This window comes from Mesocricetus auratus, unplaced genomic scaffold (assembly GCF_017639785.1).
Source record: "Mesocricetus auratus isolate SY011 unplaced genomic scaffold, BCM_Maur_2.0 Super-Scaffold_100003, whole genome shotgun sequence".
NCBI lineage: Eukaryota > Metazoa > Chordata > Mammalia > Rodentia > Cricetidae > Mesocricetus > Mesocricetus auratus.
The window spans coordinates 20,986,639-21,007,996 of NW_024429188.1; the positions used below are offsets into that span (position 1 = coordinate 20,986,639).

General features: G+C 41.5%; 1 protein-coding gene across 11 annotated transcripts in view; it reads right to left on the minus strand.

The window, feature by feature from the left end:
* Window positions 1-21,358, minus strand: part of Sh3kbp1 (SH3 domain containing kinase binding protein 1) — a 340,190-nt gene that overhangs the window by 22,863 nt on the left and 295,969 nt on the right. For all 11 annotated transcript variants that reach the window (XM_040744131.1, XM_040744124.1, XM_040744126.1 and 8 more), the window contains one exon: window positions 7,875-7,960. In XM_040744131.1, the coding sequence (XP_040600065.1) occupies window positions 7,875-7,960 (86 nt within the window). The remainder of the gene's footprint in view (window positions 1-7,874; window positions 7,961-21,358) is intronic.

Genomic DNA, 21,358 nt, shown 5'->3' on the forward strand with positions numbered 1-21,358 from the left:
ATACACCTACAGCTTAATATCTTCTGCGGACATAACGAAGATTATGATAGGAGTCTGTTTGTTGTGTTAGACTACTTTGAATCCATGGGGTGTGCCCCCAAATTTGTACTGTGGAGGATGAAGAGAGTCTCTACACAGCAAAAACAGAGTCATCTAATTCATCAGGCTAAATAAAGACTAGGAATGCCCTGTCTATAAGAGAGAAGTGATCAAAATCTAGGAATTCTAGGTCTATCTGCAAATCCAAGTAGGCACTATGACCCTTTTCTAAGCTTGGGTAGAAATGATTGAGTACAGTACTCATGCATGAAATCCAGCCCCCCAACCGCCACAACAAATAAAGTAAAACCTGTCAGCCTAAAAACAAAACAACAAACTAATCACAAATAGATGGGCTGCCAAAGTCAGGACAGTCCTGGCTTTGTAGGGCTGTACAAGTGGAGTGAGTATCTGCCTTCTAATATGATCCATTGACAAACAGTAAGATCTGTAAGTGGAACCATTAGTTAAAAGTCCATCTGAGAGGCACAGCTTGCTCATGCTGACACCTTGCCAATGACCTGAAGACAGCCTTTGGGATTAGGGATATTCTTGGTATACCCCAACCCAAAGAATGCCGGGTGCAAAGCTACATCTGAAGGGTGTGTGTGGGGTGTCTTATACACTGTAGGATGTTCACTGACATTCCTAACCGTTATTCACTACAAGTCAGTAGTACCCCCCCTTCCTGAAAAATGTCTCCAGACATCACTACCACATGTCCTTTGGGGAACACAGTTGTGATAGTTGGTATAGGTCAATTTCTTGGAAGTTTGGGCTCCCAGCTCAGGGATAATGCCATTCAACTCCAACGTTGCTCCTTCCTATCCAGGTGGTTAACTTTGCCAAAATACCTGGCCATCTTTATTCATCATTCCTTTATTCTAAAACTATATATCACCATACTCTTCCCTCACAGGGATGTTGATGAGAAAAACATGTAAGCATGTGGCAGGCACCCAGAACCTGCCAGTTCACTCTCTCCTTGCTTGATCCCATTGCTGAAATTTCAACACTAGGAAACAGGGACCCTGGTAGAAGGGAGAAGAAGAAACAAAGGGTCTGCAATTCACCTGTACTGGAGGAATGACTGTAGCAACAGGTTATTCTCTCCCTCTCTCTCTCTCTCTCTCTCTCTCTCTCTCTCTCTCTCTCTCTCTCTCTCTCTCTCTCTCTCTCTCTCTCTCTCTCTCTCTCTCTCTCTCTCTCTCTCTCTCTCTCTCCTAGAGGCAACCATATGCAACTGTACCTCAGAGGGGAATCAGGGACAGTAAGGACATGCTTTATTTCACACGAAGAATACACATATTTCATAGCCTAAGCGGTTGATTTATATTCACTCCATCCCTCTACTTTTAGGGAGACTTCAAGGAAGTTCAAAAACATAGTTCTCTGTGTAAAGGGCTGGTTAACATATAAGTCAGAAGCACCTCCAGGATAGTAGTATTGTTCTATATAGTCACAATTATTTTAAAAAGTATGGGAGAGACATTTATAACACCATACTTACACATGAATAGTGTTTATATGTTTTTGTGTGACTGTCTGTGTTCATGTGTGTGCAGGTATACATGTGTGAGGAAGCCAGAGGACAATCTTGAAATCTTGAGTGCTGTTCCTTGGAAAAGGTCTAGCTTTCGATGTTTTGGGTAAATGGACACTTACTAGCATGGAACTCACTGAAAAGACTAGGTTGGTTGGCCAGCAAACCATGGAGATCCATCTACTTGCCTCTATCTCCTCTGTGCTGAGATTACAAACACATGGCACCACACCCAACATTTTTAAAACATGGGTCCTGCAGATCAAACTCGGGTCCTATTACTGATCTTTCACTCAAGATTGTGTTTATTACTTCCCCTTTTAAACATTTGGATTTTAATGTGAATGTTTGGGAAAAATTTCAATTACTATTCTTTTTAACAGCTTTACTGAGGTATAAATTATAAACCATCCATTCATTTTAAGTATTACGATAATAATTTTTAATAAATTGAGTGAGCTATGTATCACCATGATTGAGTTTTTGAATCTTCCCAGTTGATCCCCAGATTGACTGGCTCTTAAAAGCATTCCTAACACAAGGGAAGTACTTTCCCATTCCTTGGTCCAAAGGAAACACAATCCCCAGACATCCCTGAGCAATCAACCCATGAGCAATCTGAGGATAAGTTTAAGTTAGCCTTTACTTCCTTTTAATCAAGCCTGCTGACTTTAAAGTCAGCAATTCTCAGCCCCCAAATTGATGTGATGTGTTTGGTGGGTCAAATTGAAGACCAAGAGGAAAATTTCACCTTCCTTAAGTGAAGAGGGTAATGGTGGCATAAAGAGGTGGCAACAGGAAACTTAAGTGGATTTGAACAGAATAGAACAAAAACAAAGATGCCAAGCAACTGGGAAGGAATGAAAAAGCCTTTCTCTAAGTCAATTAGTTGAAGCTAGGTGGCCTTAGTTCAGAGGCTGCTTCCCATCTGGAAGCCCGTTGCTATGTGCTTCTGAAGGAAAAGAACTGAAAGTCTCTTGATTGTATTAAACTATAACAATAAATCTCACCATGCAGTGGAAGCTACAATATAAGGAATAATAAAAGTAAATGTTATGGCACTTAACTTCAAGGCCTATAATCTCCCATTCAATCAGAACAGAGATTCTTCCATCACCAAGAGAGAACTGGACAATTTAATTTTTGTTTCCATTCATGCACAGGCCTGTGCTGGAGCTCTTCCATATCTTCTATTATGCTACTTGAAAAATGGCTGCGTAGTTTGATACAAACAATATCTCAATCTGACATCAACAGCTTAGTTTTGGACCAATTGATTTCATTCTAAATTATCGTTGGCTGACAGATGCTTAGAGCTGCCCACACAACATCTGAAAAAGCCATGTTCTCTAATTTAATATTATAATAATTTTAAATTACAGCTTTATTAAGAGGAAACACAGATTTATTTATAGAGAACACTGATGATTTCTAATGATGTTCAGGGCTGCATTATGCTATTCACTGCAGCCCACATTCGGACAGCTTCAATTGTCTGAATCACTAGCAAAAACATTCTGGTACAAATACTATCCTCCTTGATTCAAAGCAATGGAATCCTACAAAAGCAGCCCTGGAAAGAGCCACCCCCTCAGAAATATCCTTTTCTCCTTGACCAATCCACCTGCAAATAGCATTTCTGCCTTTGGGGTTAAAGACATTCTGCTTAAAAATCTGTTTTTCTCTTGGCTTCTGTGAAGTTGCAATATTTTTTTTTCTCCTTGAATGTGGATTTTGTGGGGATTTGGTCTTCACCCCAAGGTTCATTTTAACCTTTTTTAAAATTACTTTGTGCTGTGTCAGTGTGGTATGTGTGTGTATTGTGTGTGCTCATGCACACACACTCGAGTATTCAGGTGGGTGCTTAAATTGCACGCCGTGGTGCACATGTGAAGGTCAGAGGACAACCTTGGATACTGGTCCTTGCCTTCTACCTTGTTTGAGGTAGGGTCTCTTGTAGATCTGCACTGCATCTATAAGAGCAGCTTCAGCCTCAGCTTCAGGGGATCCTCCTGTTTTCCCTTCCCATCTTGCTGGAGGAGCACTAGGAGTGCATATGCTTGCTACTATGTCCATCATATGGATTCACTCATACCTTTACCTGGAGACATTTCTCCAGAACCTCCTTTAAATCTTTATCCCTCTCTTTTATCTCTGGTAAATTTAGACTGTATCTTCCTAACCCAGATGACGCCTCTAAGCAAACAATATTAATATAAACATTTCTATCTTTTTGAAGTCCAGCAAGTGTTTTTCTATAATTCTGGAACACAAGATAAGGAAGCCAATGGAGATGCTAAGTAAGTAAGTAAGTAAGGGAAGCCACCCAGACCAGAAGCAACAGCCCCAGCAGTTTAATTCAGGCTTATAGCCACCAATCTTATATTCTCCTTCCATGGCAGTGCTTATGGGAAACTCTTAACATCTCTCCAGTCCCTGCCTTTCTCTATATCCTTGAACCTTAACTTTCAGACCCCATCCAGCACTGACACAGGGTGTCTGGACAACTATCTAAGTCAGTGTGCTTACCTAAGCCTATATAACTTATTGGCTATCTTTCTTTTATCTGATTGGTCCCATAAAGCACTTCAGCATTTAGTATACAAATTTTGAGGTTTGATACATCACTTTAATGTTACCATTAATGGCTTCCACTGTCTCTAGAATAAATTATAAATCCATCCCCCTTAAACTCAATTTGATCTCTACTTACATTTCCAAGTTGCTTTATCTCCTCGGCACAAACTTCCTACTGCAGCCAGGCTGGTCTATCTATGCCAAGATTTCAGAATTTCTCCATATGGCTTCCCTGCCCGTTCCCACCTCTGCCTAAGCAAATCTAAGATACAGGTAAGTCTGTGCTCTTCTGTGGAGCATGTTCCAGTACTATGGCACTCAGGAACATCCTGATCAGTATTATGTCCTACTATAGTTAGTTTTCCCATCCTCACACCTCAAGGATCATTTGTTATCCTGCATCTTATGGATCCATAGAAGCAGACCTATGTGTGAGGGTGTTTGACTAGTGGATACTCCAATATTTCCTAGTTGATAACATAGCTGCTCATCAGCACTTCTTGAAATTCAAATAATCTATATATTAGGTTGTTAACTTGTGCAATGTTGGTCTTCTGGGATTAATGTCTTCTTGGCAAAATGAAAAACTCTAAGCACCATCTCTCTGGGCTCCCAAATACATACAACTGCGACTTAGTTTTCTCAGTATGAAAAGTGCTTGGAGGAATTCTTCTACCATCAATGCCACCACTAGAAAACATGCTGGCCATACTTTGGCAATAGCCATTTTAGACAACTCCAGACCCAAATAAAACAAGGATCAAAGGCTAGTGCTCTTAGAAAAGCAAGACACATAGCACTGTGTATTCTAGAGATAGAAAAACACTTCCCTTTCCATGCCCTTTTTCAATATTTCACCAATCAGTTGCTCTGTCTGGAAATAAGCTGAATACCAAACCACAGTGGGAGAACCATGACTTAATCTAGCTCTTCAATCATCCATGCACTGGTCTTCTCTCTCTTACTCTGTCACTCAATCAAAACTTGTAGCTGGACAGTTTCACCCTTTAGGTTATACTTTATGACAGAGTCTCAAAGGCTGGCTGAGGATATAAACTAGCTTCTGAGAGCAGCACAAGAATTTTTGGTATTTACAGTCACAACCAAGCACCCTGCACACAAGGCCTCACAAGGTCAGGCCAGAAACTCCAGGTCAGCAGTTTGCAAAGATGTGATTCTATTAGCAGATTCAGAAGAAAACATTATCCAACATTAGGGGTCACATCAGGCAAACCAGAATACTGCTCATATCAAGCATTCTGCTAGCTTATAAGGCCTACCAACTGTTGGGCATTTGTTTCTAGGGTAAGTGGTCAATACAGATGATTCTGGAAATCTATCTTCTATGTCAAATCAACCCCACTAGTAACTTCCAGATGTTTGGGGTGAGAGGATTGAAGGAAGGTAAGCATGGTTAGAAATGAGGAACACAGCCTGACATTGTAGTACATGACTGCAATCCTAGAATTTGAGAAATGAAGGCAGGAACATGTTGAGTTTGACACCAGTCTGGACTATATATTACAATAGGTTCTAGGCTACCCCAGTGTGATTATTGGTTTTAATTGTCAACTTGATAACATTTAGAATCTCCTCAGAAGAGTGTTTCAATGACGGATTGTTTAGATCAGGTTGTCTTGTGGGTATGTCTATGGGGTATTATCTTAATTATACTAATGGAGGTGGCAAAACTCACCCATTGTGGGTGGCACTAATCCCTAGGCAGGAGATCCTGAACTGTATTATCATCAAGAATACAAGAATACAAGTATGCATACATTTATTCTCTCTGCTCTTGATAATGGATATGATTAGCTGCTTCATGTGCCTTGCTGCCTTGGCTTCCCCAAAATGATGGACTGTAGCCTAGCATTGTGACCTAAAAAAAGCCCTTCTGCTGTAAGTTGCTTTTTTTGCCAGGGTATTTTATTATAGCAACTGGAAAGGAAACTAGGACACCTGGGCTATATAAGGAGGATAAGCCAAAAAAGAAAACAAAAACCAAAAATGCTGAAAGGAAACTAAACAACAATTGCTAAAACAAAACAAAAACAGGAAAGAAAAAAGAAGTGTGCAACATGAGGAATATTGGTAGTGACAGATATATTATGAACCCTGAATGTTAGCAAATGTGTGCAAAATAAAATTGCAGAGAAACTTATACATACACAGATACCATTAAAACTGGGCAAATCTGAATATGACTAATGAGATGTGACACATCAATGTCAGTATAGCACTAAAGATTTGAGAGATGTTATCAAGGGATGTGGAGGAGGAAAATATGTATCATTTCTAAAGCCTGTCTGTGAATATATAATGAACCCACAAGCAAACATTAATTAAAATAAGGGCAATTTCAAAATGTAGCCTTCTAAAATAGAATGCAGGAGAATGCTACCTTATGACAATAGGTACAAATAAAGAGATGCTGCACTTAAAAAAATATCTGGACTTGAGACTTGGCATCCTAAAAAGGTTGTGATCCAGGTTACACTACCAGTCACCTCACATCCATCCAGATATACCCCAAAAGGACTTTGACTTTTGTTTATTCAGAGTGACCTTAGCCTCTTCCCATTTATCACACAGTGCTGGTTTGACCTTGGGGAAGTAAGTTCCTCATCTTTGTGCTAAGTGGCAATTACCATACACAAAAAACCTCATTTTAACCTCAAAGTCAAAGTACTTAGAGCCACTTCTACAGCGAACCCTGACATTTTGCATTTTCACCCTTTTCTAGGCTGGATAAACATGAACTAAGTACATGCCTACTTCTACAAAAAATGTTCATTCATCCTTTCTCTTCACGAGAACTTATAAGGGATTTTGCTAAGACCAGAGAGCTAAAATCCCCAGGCATTCTGTCTTTAGGTAGAAATCACCATCACTTACTTTCCTTGTAAAGTTGGGACACCTCTAGCGATCTACAAGGATGACACCAACTGGCAAGCTAAGCAATAGTGGAGAGGCTACCTTAAATGCTCATTCCTGATAATGAACTTGACATCTACCTTATATGCCATCCTAGAACCTTCATCCAGTGACTGATGGAAGCAGAGGCAAACACCCACAGTTAAACACTGAATTGAACCCATGGAACCCAGTGACAGAGGGAGAGGAGTGATGAGCAAATTGGCAAAGAATGGGCGGCGAAACCAGCAAAGACAGTGATCTGAACAAGGGGGAGCTCTTGGACCCCAGACCGACAGCTGGGAGGCCAGCATGGGACTGATCCAGACCCCCCATGAGTGTGAGAGTCAGTGAGGAGGCCTGGGCAACCTATGGGGCCCTGGGAAGTAGATCAGTATTTATCCTTGGCATACAAACGGACTTCATGTGTCCATAACACAAAGAGGGATGCTCTCTAGCCTGGTCTCTTAGGGGAGTGCCTGGACCCTGCCCTGAGCGAAATGACAGACTCTAGATATCCCCTACGTGGAAGGAAGTGGAGATAGGGTGGGAGGCTGGGGGGGATGGTGGGGAGATTCGGGAGGAGGCGAGGGAGAGGAAACTGGGATTGACATGTGAAACAAACTATTTAAAATTAAAGTAAAAAACAAAAACAAAAACAATAACAAAATACCCAGCAAAGGCTGACAGCCTTAGCATTTCATTGGTCATGACAGACCCCATTCCGTTGCTTGAAGAGGCAAGCTAGGCCCTGCATTTGTTTCCTAACTCTGCGAAGAGAAGCAGAAATGTCTTTACTCACCAATGTCATTGCTGCGGTCTGATAGGTCCTTGTCCAGGATGCCAGAGAGTGCACTGCCTGCCAAGTCAATCTTTGGACTGTCACCCCTACATTAAAAACACAAGTCCAGATATTTAATAATTAGTGTGTCCTTGTCATTCTGTCCATGTTCTTGCTGCACACACATTACGGAGGGTGCTGTGTGTGGTGCAAATGGCACTGGTACCTGTAAAAGGAGCCAAAGGGAGGTCGTGAGAGCCAATGAGCTGTCCAGCCACGTGGGCTGTGGTAGAAACTGGCCAGCAGACTGGATGTCTCTCTGTTCTGTACATATTTTCTAAGATGGCTATTTTAATAATGACCCTTTGCCAATGCACTTCTGCCACAAACCCTCCCGCTGTCTCCACAGGATGCAACACAGGCCTGTTCCCGCCCCATGGCCAAATAAGCACTGGCAAACCGACGGCTTCCCTTTTAAGGAACACAGAATTTAGCCAATGCTTCTTGTCAAAGGTCAGTTACTTTTAACCTTGAGAAAAGGGTTCTCTGGCCTGGGGCTGAAGCATCAGCCAGGCTGTTGACAGGCAGAAGGTGTCAAGTTGAGATCTGGCAGCCTGAAGGCTGGCACTGGGGTACAAGTCTATAAAATTAGATAGCTTCTGAGTGGTCATGCCCTACCCCCGCTCTATGCCTATTAAGACATGTGTGACTTCTCTCAGAATCTCGACTGGAAGAAGCCCACATGTGGGATGGGAATAAGTCTGCAAGATAAGGGAAGAAACAGTTTCTTTGTAGACTAAGCCTGAAATCCCTCCAGAAAGACAGCTCTTTGGCCCTGTTTGGGAGATGATCCCCAGATAAAGTTATCCAAGGGCTGATCCGTACCATGAAATGAGAGTGGAAACTGAGCATTTGTTCCTATCAAAGTAATAGAAATAGTCTTCTCACAGCCTTTGCAAGTTACCATGGCCTGAAGTCAAAATACACCAGGAACATTTACTTTCCGAAACATCTGGCCAAGGTGGGAAGTACCTACTCTGGTAAGGCCCATGATGTGAATGGCACAGGCACATAAGACTACCATAGGTCCACAAGGCATGACACTTGCATGTCACAGTCCTGAGTAGGGCAGAGGAATTCTACAGGGTACACAGAACATGGAGCATTACAGTTGGGCCTTGAGGGAAATAAAAAGACATACCCATAAGACTGTGTCCTGGGAAAATGGCTCAGTGAGTTAAAGCTCTTACCACACAAGCACGAGGGTCTGAGTTCAAAATTTACAAACTCACATAAATCCAGTCCCAGTAGTACACATCTATAATTGCAATGTTCCTAAGGTAAGATAAGAAGTTGAGACAGAAGAATTCCCCAGAAATCTGTGAGCCAGCTGAACTCAGCAAATACAGCAGTGGAGGGAGCAGTGGCTGGAGGGAGGCATGAAAACAAGGCAGGACACACACACACACACACACACACACACACACACACACACACACACACACACACCATGAAAGAGAAAGGAAGAGAACAGGACAAAAGGAGAAGAGTATAGGATTGAGCAGAGGAGCAAGTGTACATGATGGTGTACCCACATGACCAAGGGTCCCAAGACTAAAGACTAAAGACCAGAGAGAAACCAGAGGAGACAAACTGGCCAGATTAGCATGGCAAGGACGTACTGGACTATGCATGTATGTTTGTGTGTGTGTGTGTGTGTGTATTAAAAAAAGTTCAAAATAGAATGAAATGAAAATACTTCGGGGAAAGTTACATGTTGATCACAGATTTTCCTTGTCAGCAGTCGTATAACACCATAGCATGATATTTACACTTAAGCATTATTATAAGTCATAAAGATGGTTCAAAATACAGGGGAGTGTCAAATATGCACTTGGCTTTTGGTAGCCTTGAAAGGAGGCTTCTGAAAGCCATCAAAAGCCAAGATGGTTTGACATCTTGGTGGGTAGTTGAAGAGTACATCAGAGGAGCTGTTGGTGTGGAGGAGGTTTGCATCTGAACTAATCACATGTTCCTCAAGACTTGGCTGCTTCAGAACACGCGGCTTCATGATGTATCTTGGTTACTGTCAATCTTGAAGCTGCTGTGTACTTGTCTGAGTTAATAGCTGGAAGTTTCTTATTAAATGAGAGACTATCTCAAGGGTTAAAGATGACTCCATTGCCCCTTACTGGGCTCAGTATATTTTGTTACTTACTGTTCTACTCTATTTACCTGTTACTATATGACTCAACTATTTTATTCTATGTTTATTTGTTTTCTTTTGGATGTAGGGTTTTAGAGTTTAGTTTATTTTACATGCTTGTGTGGGGCATGTATGCATTCATTTGAGTGGGTGTGTTTGTGGTATGCATGCATATGTGTACATATGCCTGTGGAGGCCAGAGGCTGATATTGGGTATCTTCCATGATCACCCTCTATTTATCTATCTATCCATGAATTCATTCATTCATTTATTTGGAGACAGGGTCCCACTATGTTGCCCTGACTGGCCTGGAACTCATGAAGATCTCCTTGTCCCTGTTTCCTGTATGTTGGGATTAAAGGCATGTATCACCATGCCCAGAACCTCACACTGAACCTAGAGCTCATCAATTCATCTAGACTTGTTGATCAATGAGCTCCCTAGCAATGGGGCTACAAATGAGTTCAGCAAAGCTCAGGTTTTACATGGGTGCTGGGGATCTGAACTCAGGTCCTCTTGCTTGCATGGCAGGCACCTTACTGAATAAGCAATCACCCCAGCATTTTAGTCTTTTATTTCTAAAAGTGCCTTTTACAGAAAGCTGTAACATTTATTTTCACATTATTACCATTCAATACCAGTAACAATGAATGTATGACTGTAGGTATATTCCCTATGATTGAATTGTTTTTTTAAATTCCCATATAACATATCTTGTCACATTTTTCTGTTTTCCCCAACTCCTCCCATATCCTCTTTCCCTACCCAAAAAACTTCATTTAAAAACTTTATTTTTAATTTGGAGAAGAAGAAGATATGACTAAAATATAAAGAAACACTTCAATAAAATGAAAATAAACCATTTTTACAGGTAAACAGTAATTGTTTATAAGTTGCAATGTGATGTTTCAATATATGTATCCATCATAATAATCAAATCAGGTAAGTTAGCATATATATCATTTCTAATATTTACCATCTCTTTGTGGTAAAAATATTTAACCATCCTTTCTTCTGGTTGTTTTGAAATATACAACACATTATTATTGATTATAATCACCATGTTGTATGCTAAATCACTAAGACTTACTCTTTTCATTTTTTTATTTTAAAATATTTTTATTTTAGAAGCACTGTTATTTACATATTAATCCTCCCATTCCCTCATCTTCTCATCCTCCCATGCTCCCCCACCGACCCCCCAACCCACTACCACCCACTCTTATTATCTAAAACTTTGTACCCTTTGACAAATGTCACCCACCGAGCCCTCTATCAGTTGCTGGTAACCATTGTTCTACACATGAAAGTGAGGGCACACAGTGTTTTTCTCTTTGTTTCCAGCTTATTTCACCTGCTATAACATGAAAATTTGAAAGTTACCCAGATCTGTGGAATAACATAGGACAAAATTAACTGAGTTTTAAGACTAGGATAGAGATTTTAAGTGTTCATATGCTTTAGACCCAGTTCTGAGCTATAGTTTGGACTTTGTGAAAGACAAAGCCTGAAATAAATAGGTTCCATGCATTACTGCATTGTGTACAATGAAGAAAATCTGAAAAACAACCAATGGACTATTTTACATCTAGGGAAATATTTGAGTAAACCATGACATTTGATGGGCTTTTATGAGACATTTAAATGGCACTTATAGACAGGGTTTTTTCTGACAAGAATGAATGCTTATATTACAATGTTAGAGAACGAAAGAAGGGCAGCAGTGACATGCACAGCAATATGCATACACCCACATACCTCCCTTACATGTTAGGGAGAGGAATTCTTCTTTAAGACTACAAGAATATTTATGGCAGTTATTCCTGGGAAGTCTGATGAGTGATTTTCATCACCCAGCTCAGTGCCTAAAAAAATACATGTGGAATCCAGGAACACTGACCAAATTTTCTGAAATGATAATGCATTATACATAGTACAATAGATGCATTTTCTCCAAGTCATAAAGTTTTATGATCTTCTATGTGATAGCACCTGTGTAAGATTGACACAAATAAGCTGAATCATATAGAGAAAAAATATGGGCAAGAATTTTTTAAATGTGAATAGTACTTGTCTCAGGAATAAGTTTATGGGAGATTTTTCCTTACATTTATTTTTAAAGATTTATTTTACATTTTATTCACACACGTGTGTGTTTATCTGTGTGTATGTATCTGACTTATGTGCAGGAATCCAAGGATACTATAGATTCCCTGGAGGGAGAGATAGGCAATTGTGAGCCACCTGACATGGGTGCTGGGAACTGAACTCAGGTCCTCTGGAAAAAAAGCAAGTATTTGCAACTGCTGAGACATCTGTCCAGACCCTTTTTCTTCTATTACATTTTTCATTTATTATAGGGCCAGAGAGAGACTCAGAATTAAAGAGTACTTGTTCCTCTTGTAGAAGACCTGGATTTGGTTCCTTGAACCCACACACTGGCTCACAACCATCTGTAAGTCCAGTTCCAGGGGATCCAATGTTACCTCTTCTGACTTCCACAAGAACCAGGTATGCACTCAGTGCACATGCATACATATAAGCAAAACATGCACAGAAGTAAAATGAAAATAAATCTCAAAGAAATGTAGTTTCCTTTACCGTTAGTGATTAAAGACTCACAAGGTACATCCAGCTCATGTTCTCTCTCTTTTCTCCCCAACAGAATTGTCATTGTAAAAGGTGGCATAGTCTGGTCCTTGTCCAACAAATTCTTATTAATAACTGTCTTCAACACAAGCGGCCAAATGTAGCCATCTCTCTTGGGAATCAGTTAAGGTGTGTGAAATTATGAATCCTACACTTGCATATCCAAGCCAGGAGTACTACATCTGAACTCACTTCTCATCCTCTGTATGACCTTGTTCAGATTACTTAATCTCTCCAGAACAAGGGTGATTCATCAGCACTAAGACTGTCAAGCTAGTTTGGGTCTGATCACCTCCAAAGGGCCTTCAAGAGTTCTTATTTTTCCTATTTAAATTATACTTAAGGACACAACAGGTTATAAGCCACAGGAGATTGAATCTATTCAAATTGTAGAGTTGTTTTTGTTGTTGTTTTGGGTTTTTTAATTAAGAATTTCATGTATAAATACTGTATGTACATCATTTCCTCTCCCCTTTTCTACCTTCTCCAACTCCTCCCAAGTCCCCCTCTTGCCAAAATTTAAACATCAGAGAAATTGTGGGGATTATTGCAGGATTGGGTTACAAGATGGTCCTGTAGTTGTCCTCAAATTCTCAGACTTTTATCCTCTCCTATGCCTTCAAATCTCCATGTCTCCATCAAGGTTTGGGATGATGTCCCTTCCTACTCTACTCGAGCAAATGTGATTTACCCTTTAGCATTCAGAGCCCCGTCTTTGTTTCCCTCTTAATTCTTGCACAGTGCACAGCATCCCTCTACTCTTGTCACAATGTTTGATACTTATGTGTAAACCTAGCAATCCCTATTTATTCTGCAAAAAAGAATTCAAAAATATTTATTTTTACTCTGCATGTGTGTGTGTGTGTGTGTGTGTGAGAGAGAGAGAGAGAGGGGGGGTCTGGCATGAGTTCTTGAATTTGAACTTAGATCCTTTGGAAGAGCAGCAAGTGATCTTAAACACTGAGCCAGTTCTCCAGGGCATACAGAAGAGAATCTTGCCATGTCTTCCCTCCTAGTACAATGCTTCTATAAGTATGATAAGCTAAATATCTGCTGTTTAACACTACCCAGCCTGTGGTAGTTTGTTATGGTAGCCTGAGCAAATAAATACAACATTAAGACTAAAGTACTGAACACATTCTAACACAGCAGCCATCAATTGAGAACTTTTGCTTTAAAGGGCATTTGGGGTTCACAACTGCTGCAAATATAGAACATCATACAAATGAAAAATACACTTGCAAATAACTCATAGCTAATAGAGGCTCCATCCTCAATTTCAGGACCTTTGCTCTGATGGCATTTGATAAAAAGGAAAAATAATATTATATTTCAGTTGTCAGGGTGGCTTTCTCTCAAATGGCATTTGGTGTGACCTATAGTGAACTCTTGCCAGGGAGGGCTTCTGCCTAAGGGGATAGTTTCATGTTTCTGGGATTTATCTGAAGGCTCTATAGGCTGAAGCATGAGGAACAACCCTGAAGAAATAGGAAGCAACCATTCCCAAGTGACTCTTCCCTAGATGCTAGAACATGGGCCACACGTGTGTAAGGAGGCTAGGATATTGGCTTCTCTCTAACTGAGCTCTCTGATCCCTCATGCCGAGAGCTAGAGACGGATTTCAGTTGAAATGCTCTTCTATCTAGGGCTAGAAGCAAGCCTATTTTGAAAACACAGTAGGTGTAGTTTAAAAAAAGTTCTGCTCCTTCCAAGTAGGGAAGCTGCAGCTGGTGTTTTGACAGTGTTCAGACTGTGGGTGTGTAAGCATTTTACAATGTCTATTTGTAAATGCCTTTCACTGTATTTATAGCATCTTTACAACAATGCTAACGAATTTCGGTTCTGAAAAATACCAGAATTTCTGAAATTTACTGAAGCACATGTCTATAGTGGATGATACCCAATGAGGATGCAGCTCTTGATGGTCTCCATTCTACCACAGTCTGTTCATTACAAGGGTACCATTTTTCCCAGAAAGGATGTCATTGAACTCTAAAGGAAAGAAAAGAGTCATCCTTTCATCATTTATTGGCTCCTGCAGGAGTTTTTTTTCCTTTGTTGAGTTTCTATACCCACAACAATTAAATAAAAGGAGAACACAGGAGAAGGCTGGCTATGAATAGTACCATCTATCCAAAGAGAGCAGAATAAGGCTGTCCAGACTCATACTCCCTCCTTCTAAGGGACCATTGTGGAAGAGGGTACAAAAAGATTGTAAGAGCTAGAGGTGGTGGATGACAGCAAGGAAACTTTTTCCGGGCATAGCAGGGCAGGTACACATACATACAGCTGTTGTGGTAATATGCACAAAACTCAAGCCAAACCAAATCCCAGCAAGGAGGGGTAGGTGGGCATGAAGCCTTTAGCTGAGCAGTTATTGGCACGCGATAGCTTCTGGGAGAGGAAGAGTCAGTTTTCTTTAAGAGTATGGCCCTTGTTAGGTCGATTGTACTCCAAGGGGAGGTCACTCATCCAAGAGTATATGAACAGCACGAACTGGATTTAATGAGTTAAAAAAAACATAGAGCACAAAATTTGGTGGACAGGGAAAAGAGAAGAGTTGAGGAGGGAAGTGAATACAATCAAAACACATTGTACAGAATTCTCAAAGGACTAATGAAAATGAAAAGAAAACATGAAACTAAATAAACAAGGTTGAATTTGAAATCAAAATGATTCTATTTCCACACATTTTTTCTTAGACGTTTTAGCTTGGCACTTGCATGATAGATAACTGGACATCATAGAAGTCCCTTGTTTTCCTGAACAAGGAAGCTAAGTCACAGACAAGAGCAGTCCTAACAGGGAGAAATAGATCCTAAGGTCCCCTGAAAATAACAGCAGCAGCTACTGCTTGCTCAAGGACCATCACCTATCAGGCACTGAGAGAGAATCCTTCATGGATGGAGCATCCACCCTCACAATCTCTCATGTACTATGCCTTGGCGGATCCCTTGCAGAGGCAGGTGGCCAACCCACTACTAAGAATGTTGTTACTTGCAGCTTTCAGCTTTCAGTCCGTCCAGAAAGAGACCTGGCTGCAGAGAGCCTCCTTAGCCAACATGGGACAAGGCAACTGAACAATTTTGGTTACAAAGCACCTCGTGGATCTCACAGGCACTTGCCGAACCACCATCACAACTTAACTTTCCCTTTGCCCAATCCTGCTTCTATGGGCATTGAGCCCTACAACACACCTTCATGCCATGTTGGCACAGTCTGATCCCTAAGGAACTGCCCCTGTGACATCTTGTTTTTCATTATATGGTGAAAGAAACTGAGGCTAAGCCAGGTTAAGCCACTTGCCAATGAAAAGTCACAAAAGTATTAAAGTGGCAGGATCTAGATTTGAACCTACTAGGTCTAATTGCAGAGACCAGGAACACTTCTTTAAGCTAACTTATTTATTCACTCATTCATTTATTTATTTAGACACAGGATTTCATGTATTCCAGGTTGGCCTAGAACTTTCTATATAGCCAAGAATGACCTTGAACTTCTGAACCTCTTGTCTCCACTGAAGCTTCTTTATTATTCAGTCTCTTGGTCTTCCAGGCAGAGGATCTGCCCTGGGGACAGTGAGTCACTGACAATACCAAGCTATCTCTGTTACACTAGCTTATTCCCAGCTGGATAAATAATTTTTGCTTCTTAAGTTAAGAAGCGCCAATAATAAACAAAAAGCATGCATCCACAGTGACCAATTCATCCCATGTGAACCTGAGACAACACAGGGCTCGTGCATAGAGAAGAATGTGAAAAGACGCACAACACTGTGCAACCTATGAAAAACGTGAACTCAGCCAGAGGCATGGCCTAATTTAGCCCAAGCTGGGACAGTTAAGCCAAGACATGTGGGGTGGAAACGGTGTTGAAGTATGCAAGAAGCCAAAGGAAGCACGCTAACAAATCTATGATAGCACTGCCAGCATTATGACAGAAAATCACCAAGCAGACACCAGTCTTCTACAGCTACATGGAGATGAAACGATAAAGAGCAGGTCCTACAGCACGAGATTCCAAGTCTGTATGGTGATTTCATTAGCAGCCCCCTGCCCTCAAAATGATGTGCTGCCATAATGCAAATCTTTTAGCTTTGGATGTCTAAAAAAGTATGGGGGTAAGGGGACATAGTTGAGAAGGAACAGAAAAGAAAAAAATTTAAAGGCCCATTTCCCACAGCAGGCAACCACTACGGCACACAGGTGAGTCTGCTAATTTCACCACCTCTCATTCCACTTAGGAGCTGTGACATCATAGAAATGATTACACATGTCAAAAGGGAGACCACAGAGAAACTGCTTGCATTACTCTGTCTTCCTTCTTTTCCCCAACTAGGCAATCTTACCCATTATCCCTTTGTAGTGTAAAACATGGGGGAAACTCCTTGCTAATCCTGACAACATCTCAATCCAGTGATGCCCCCAAGATGCAAAAGCTAAGGGCAGTGCACTGGTTAGTTTATCTCAACTTGACACAAACATAGACATATCTGGGAAGAGGGACTCTCAGCTGAGGAATTGCCTTCATCAAATGGGCCTGCAGACAAATCTGTGGAGGTATTTCCTTCATTAATGATAGACCTATCTGGGAAGAGGGAATCTCAGCTGAGGAATTGCCTTCATCAGATGGGCCTGCAGACAAATCTGTGGAGGCATTTCCTTCATTAATGATTGACAGGGGTGGGGAGCAGCTCACTACAGGCAGTACCACCTATGGGCAGGTAGTCCTGGATTCTACAAGAAAGGAAAGTGAGCAAGCCATGGGAAGCGAGCCAATAAGCAGCATACTTATTGGTCTCTGCTATAATGCCTGCCTTCATGTTCCTGCCTTGGCTTGCCTTCATCCTGGACTGTAACTTTTAAGCCGAATGAACCCTTTCTTCTTCAAGTTGACTTTGTTCAGTGTTATATCAGAGCAAGAGAAAGCAAACTAGGACAGCAAGCGTCCTGGCTACCTGATTAATATCTCAGACCTCAGCTTTGAATGTGAATGTTGGGCAGCAATTTCCCACTTTGTTACAGGCCTCTGCTTATAGGTCTTGTGTGCTCAGAGGTTGGAATGGATGTGCACAAGGCCAGGAGGCTGATTGATAGCAGAGCAGGAAGCAGATGGAAGATTGCTGATGCCTAGCTTTGTCTTTTTCTATCATACTTGAAATGGCAAAAACATTCACATATTTTATTCCTGAGGGGAGTTTTCCTTTTAGATTCGTAACAACATGTATGAAGACAGCAAATGTGGAGTGAATCCTTCAGGAGCATTCTGCCCCACAATATAGCAAGCCCTGGAGGTGGACCCTTCCATCAAGAAAGGACAAAACAGGTTTCCTTTATTCATTACTTCAAAGGGCTTTCTGTCCTTTCCCAGAAAGACGCCAAGCTGAGACCTTGGAGTCTCCACATAAACATCTTGTAGACAGAATATGTCCCAGGCACCACAGACTTTGGGATTGAAAAAGTAGTCCAACTAAATTATGAGACTGTCCAAGAAATTACATGGACATGAGAACCAAGACCCAGAGTGATTTTCCCAGCAGCTCTCTCCTTGAAATGCATGTCTTCACCCAGATGAACACAAACAAGCTCTGCTATTTATAGAAGGTGAAGACATGTCTGGAAGGAGATAGGACATTTCTCACTCAGTTTCTCTCCTAATATCTATTCTCTGTACAGACTCAGTAAGGACACCTAGAAGTAGGCCTACCTCCAGAGCCCAGCAACCCCAGAAGGCCAAAAGAATGATACCATCAGCAGATTTCATTCCTAATTCCCCATCTTAGTGCTCCAAAAGCAAGAAAGGAGCTTGAAAGAAGTTGGGCCCAGTTCCTTGTCAGTGTCAGGAGGAAAGAGCTCATGATTGTGCAACTGTCAGGACAGTTTGTAGGTGCCACTTAGAGGAAGAGCATTAAAAAGAAAATAGCTATAGGAAAATCATGCTAGAAGACAAATGGCACTGGGAGGTGCTAATATGTCCTGGTGTTTCTTTCACTGCCCTATTCTGGTCACCCAGTGGCAGGAAAATCAATGTAGCCCAATCAGGGCAAAACCCTGTCACTACTACTGAATTTTGCTGTCGCAAATGAGTTTTACTATATGTGTGGGTGGAAAGAGAGCATAGTGTATATACAAATGAAATTTGGTCAGCACATAACGTAGACATCCCTAAAGTGTGAATGACAGGCTTCCCTTAAACCTGCTGGCACTGCTCAGCATCATGCATTTGCTATCCTCCCTCCATTCCCAGTCTCCTCCTGGCACTGTCACTGTTTCCAGGGGATGCTCTGTGCTTTACTCCCTGGGTGGCCTTCTGATGTGCTGTCCATGGAGGTACATGTTTCTACCTCCTCAGAGGTTCCAGAATATGACCTGCTTTCCATTATATGGGAAAACACTTCCACTGAATTCAGTCAAAGGAGGGGGAAAATACAAACGGATCTGGTGATATTTCTGAAGCTTTCATGCTAGGCGTTAGGGTCTAACATACAGTGGTTTGTTTAAACTCTACACAAAGCTGGAGAGGTGATTGAGAAGAGCACTAGAGCACCTGGACTCTATTCCCAGCACCATAGTGAGGATGCCAACCTTGAGTCCCAGGGGGATCCAATGCCCTCTCTGGCTTCTGTGGGCACTGCACACACATGGTGCAGAGACATATATGCAGGCAAAACACCCCTACACATAAAATTACAAATTAGCAAAAAAAAAAAAACCCTCCACACCTCACCTCAGGAACTTGGAAAGGAAAGGATTTACTTCACCTTACATCTTTTAGTCCATCATTCAGGGAAATCAGGGCAGGAGCCTGGCTACAAGAACTGAAGCAGAGGCTATAGATGAGTGCTGCTTAGTGACTTGCTCCCCATGACTTGTTCATCTACCATTCTTATAGCACCCAAGACTAATTGCCCAGGGGTGACACAGTGCACAGTAAGCTGGCCCTCCAAGCTCAATCATCAAACAAGAAAATACACCACAGGCCAGCCTGGTGGAAACATTTTCTCAATTTAGGTTCCCTACTCTAAAGTGACTCTAGTTCACATCACATTGGCATAAAACTAGACAGCACACTCCCCCACACAAATATACATGCATACACATAATTGAAATTAATTGAAAAATAAAAATTTAAGAGACATGCCTTCATCTCAACTTGTAGAAAAGTACTAAAATAGCCCGGTAAGGCATCATTACAAATTTTCAAACTAAATCACTTAAGTAATTTAAACTCCAAATGATGACATAAGCACCTTGGTGCACATCTTACAGGCCAATGCACAAAACACTTACATGTGCCCATTCACTTGTCTTTGTTCTTCCTTCTTACTCAGTGGGTTCATCTATACCAAAAGGAGTCTTAATGCGTTCCTTTGGTAGACACAGAGACTATACACCCCATAGCAATCAGTACCTAGAAGTTGTAACCCAAGTGCATAGGCAACCAGGATGCCTTAGTCAAACTGACGGGAAAAAGTAACTTCTATGCTGGTAAGTCAGTCTCAAGAGTTATAACTACCGTTCTCTAAGCAGTTAGTTTATGTTTGGTACATAAATGTTTACTTCATCTTTGCCTCAACCTAAAATGTCTCAAGGCCCATCAATCACTTACTGCCTGTGTTTCCCTAAGATTCAGGGCTCCTTCAGTCACTATAAACGGGAAAAAAATGCAAGTCCTTTGCACTGCGCTCTCCTATGGTACAATCCTCTCATCAGAGCCTCTTGTTCTTCACAGGAAAAACATGGTGTTATGATTTGAGTATGCCATGTGCCCTGCAGGCTCATGTGTTGAACAATTGGTCCCTACCTGATACTGCTTTTTGTGCATGCTGTGGTCACATTAGAAGATGCAGTCTACCTAGAGGAAACAGGTCATTGAATGTGTGCTTTTGAAGGTTGTCTCGTATTCTCAGTGTCCCCCCCCTGTCTTTCTGCTTCCTGTCCACTATAAAGTGAACAGCTTTCTGTTTCCATATTCCTGTTGCCACAATGTTCTGCCTAAGCATATGGCACTAAACATCCATGGAATAACCCTATCAGACCACGAGGCAAACCAAGTTTTTCCCCTCTTACTCTGTTTTAGTCAGGGATTTGGCCACAGCAACAAAGTAGCATAGGTTTGGGAGGTCAGTAGACCTCCTGTTCACAACATGGATCCATGCCCAGCTTCTAGCATCACTTCTCTTTCACATTCCAAGCCAATGGATAGCATCCTCTGGGAGATCTGAGTTCTAGTCATCAACTACATCTATCACCTCCTCACTGAGTGGTCTGCATAGACCTCACACTCTCAGCCACAAGCCAAAGTAGAGGCTGTTAACTTAGCTCTGCTGGACACCAGACAGAGCCTGACGGTTGTCTGTAGTCCTATCATGGCAGCATCTAGATATATCTCTCACTACCTTTCAGAAGTTCTAGCCTCTGCAGTCCACACTATCTGCTAACAAACTGCTAAGTGTTTACCACAGACTCATCGACCCCCAGAACCCTGTGATATCCATCTGGGAGGACACTAGCCTACAGAACCCTAGCCTTCTCCCTCTTCTTTGTCATCTTCTGAAGCCTCTGCCTATGATACCCACCTGGGTGATCCATTTCCAACAGTGCCTTTTTCTTCCCCCGATTCCTTTAGTTCTTACAATTTTCATCCATT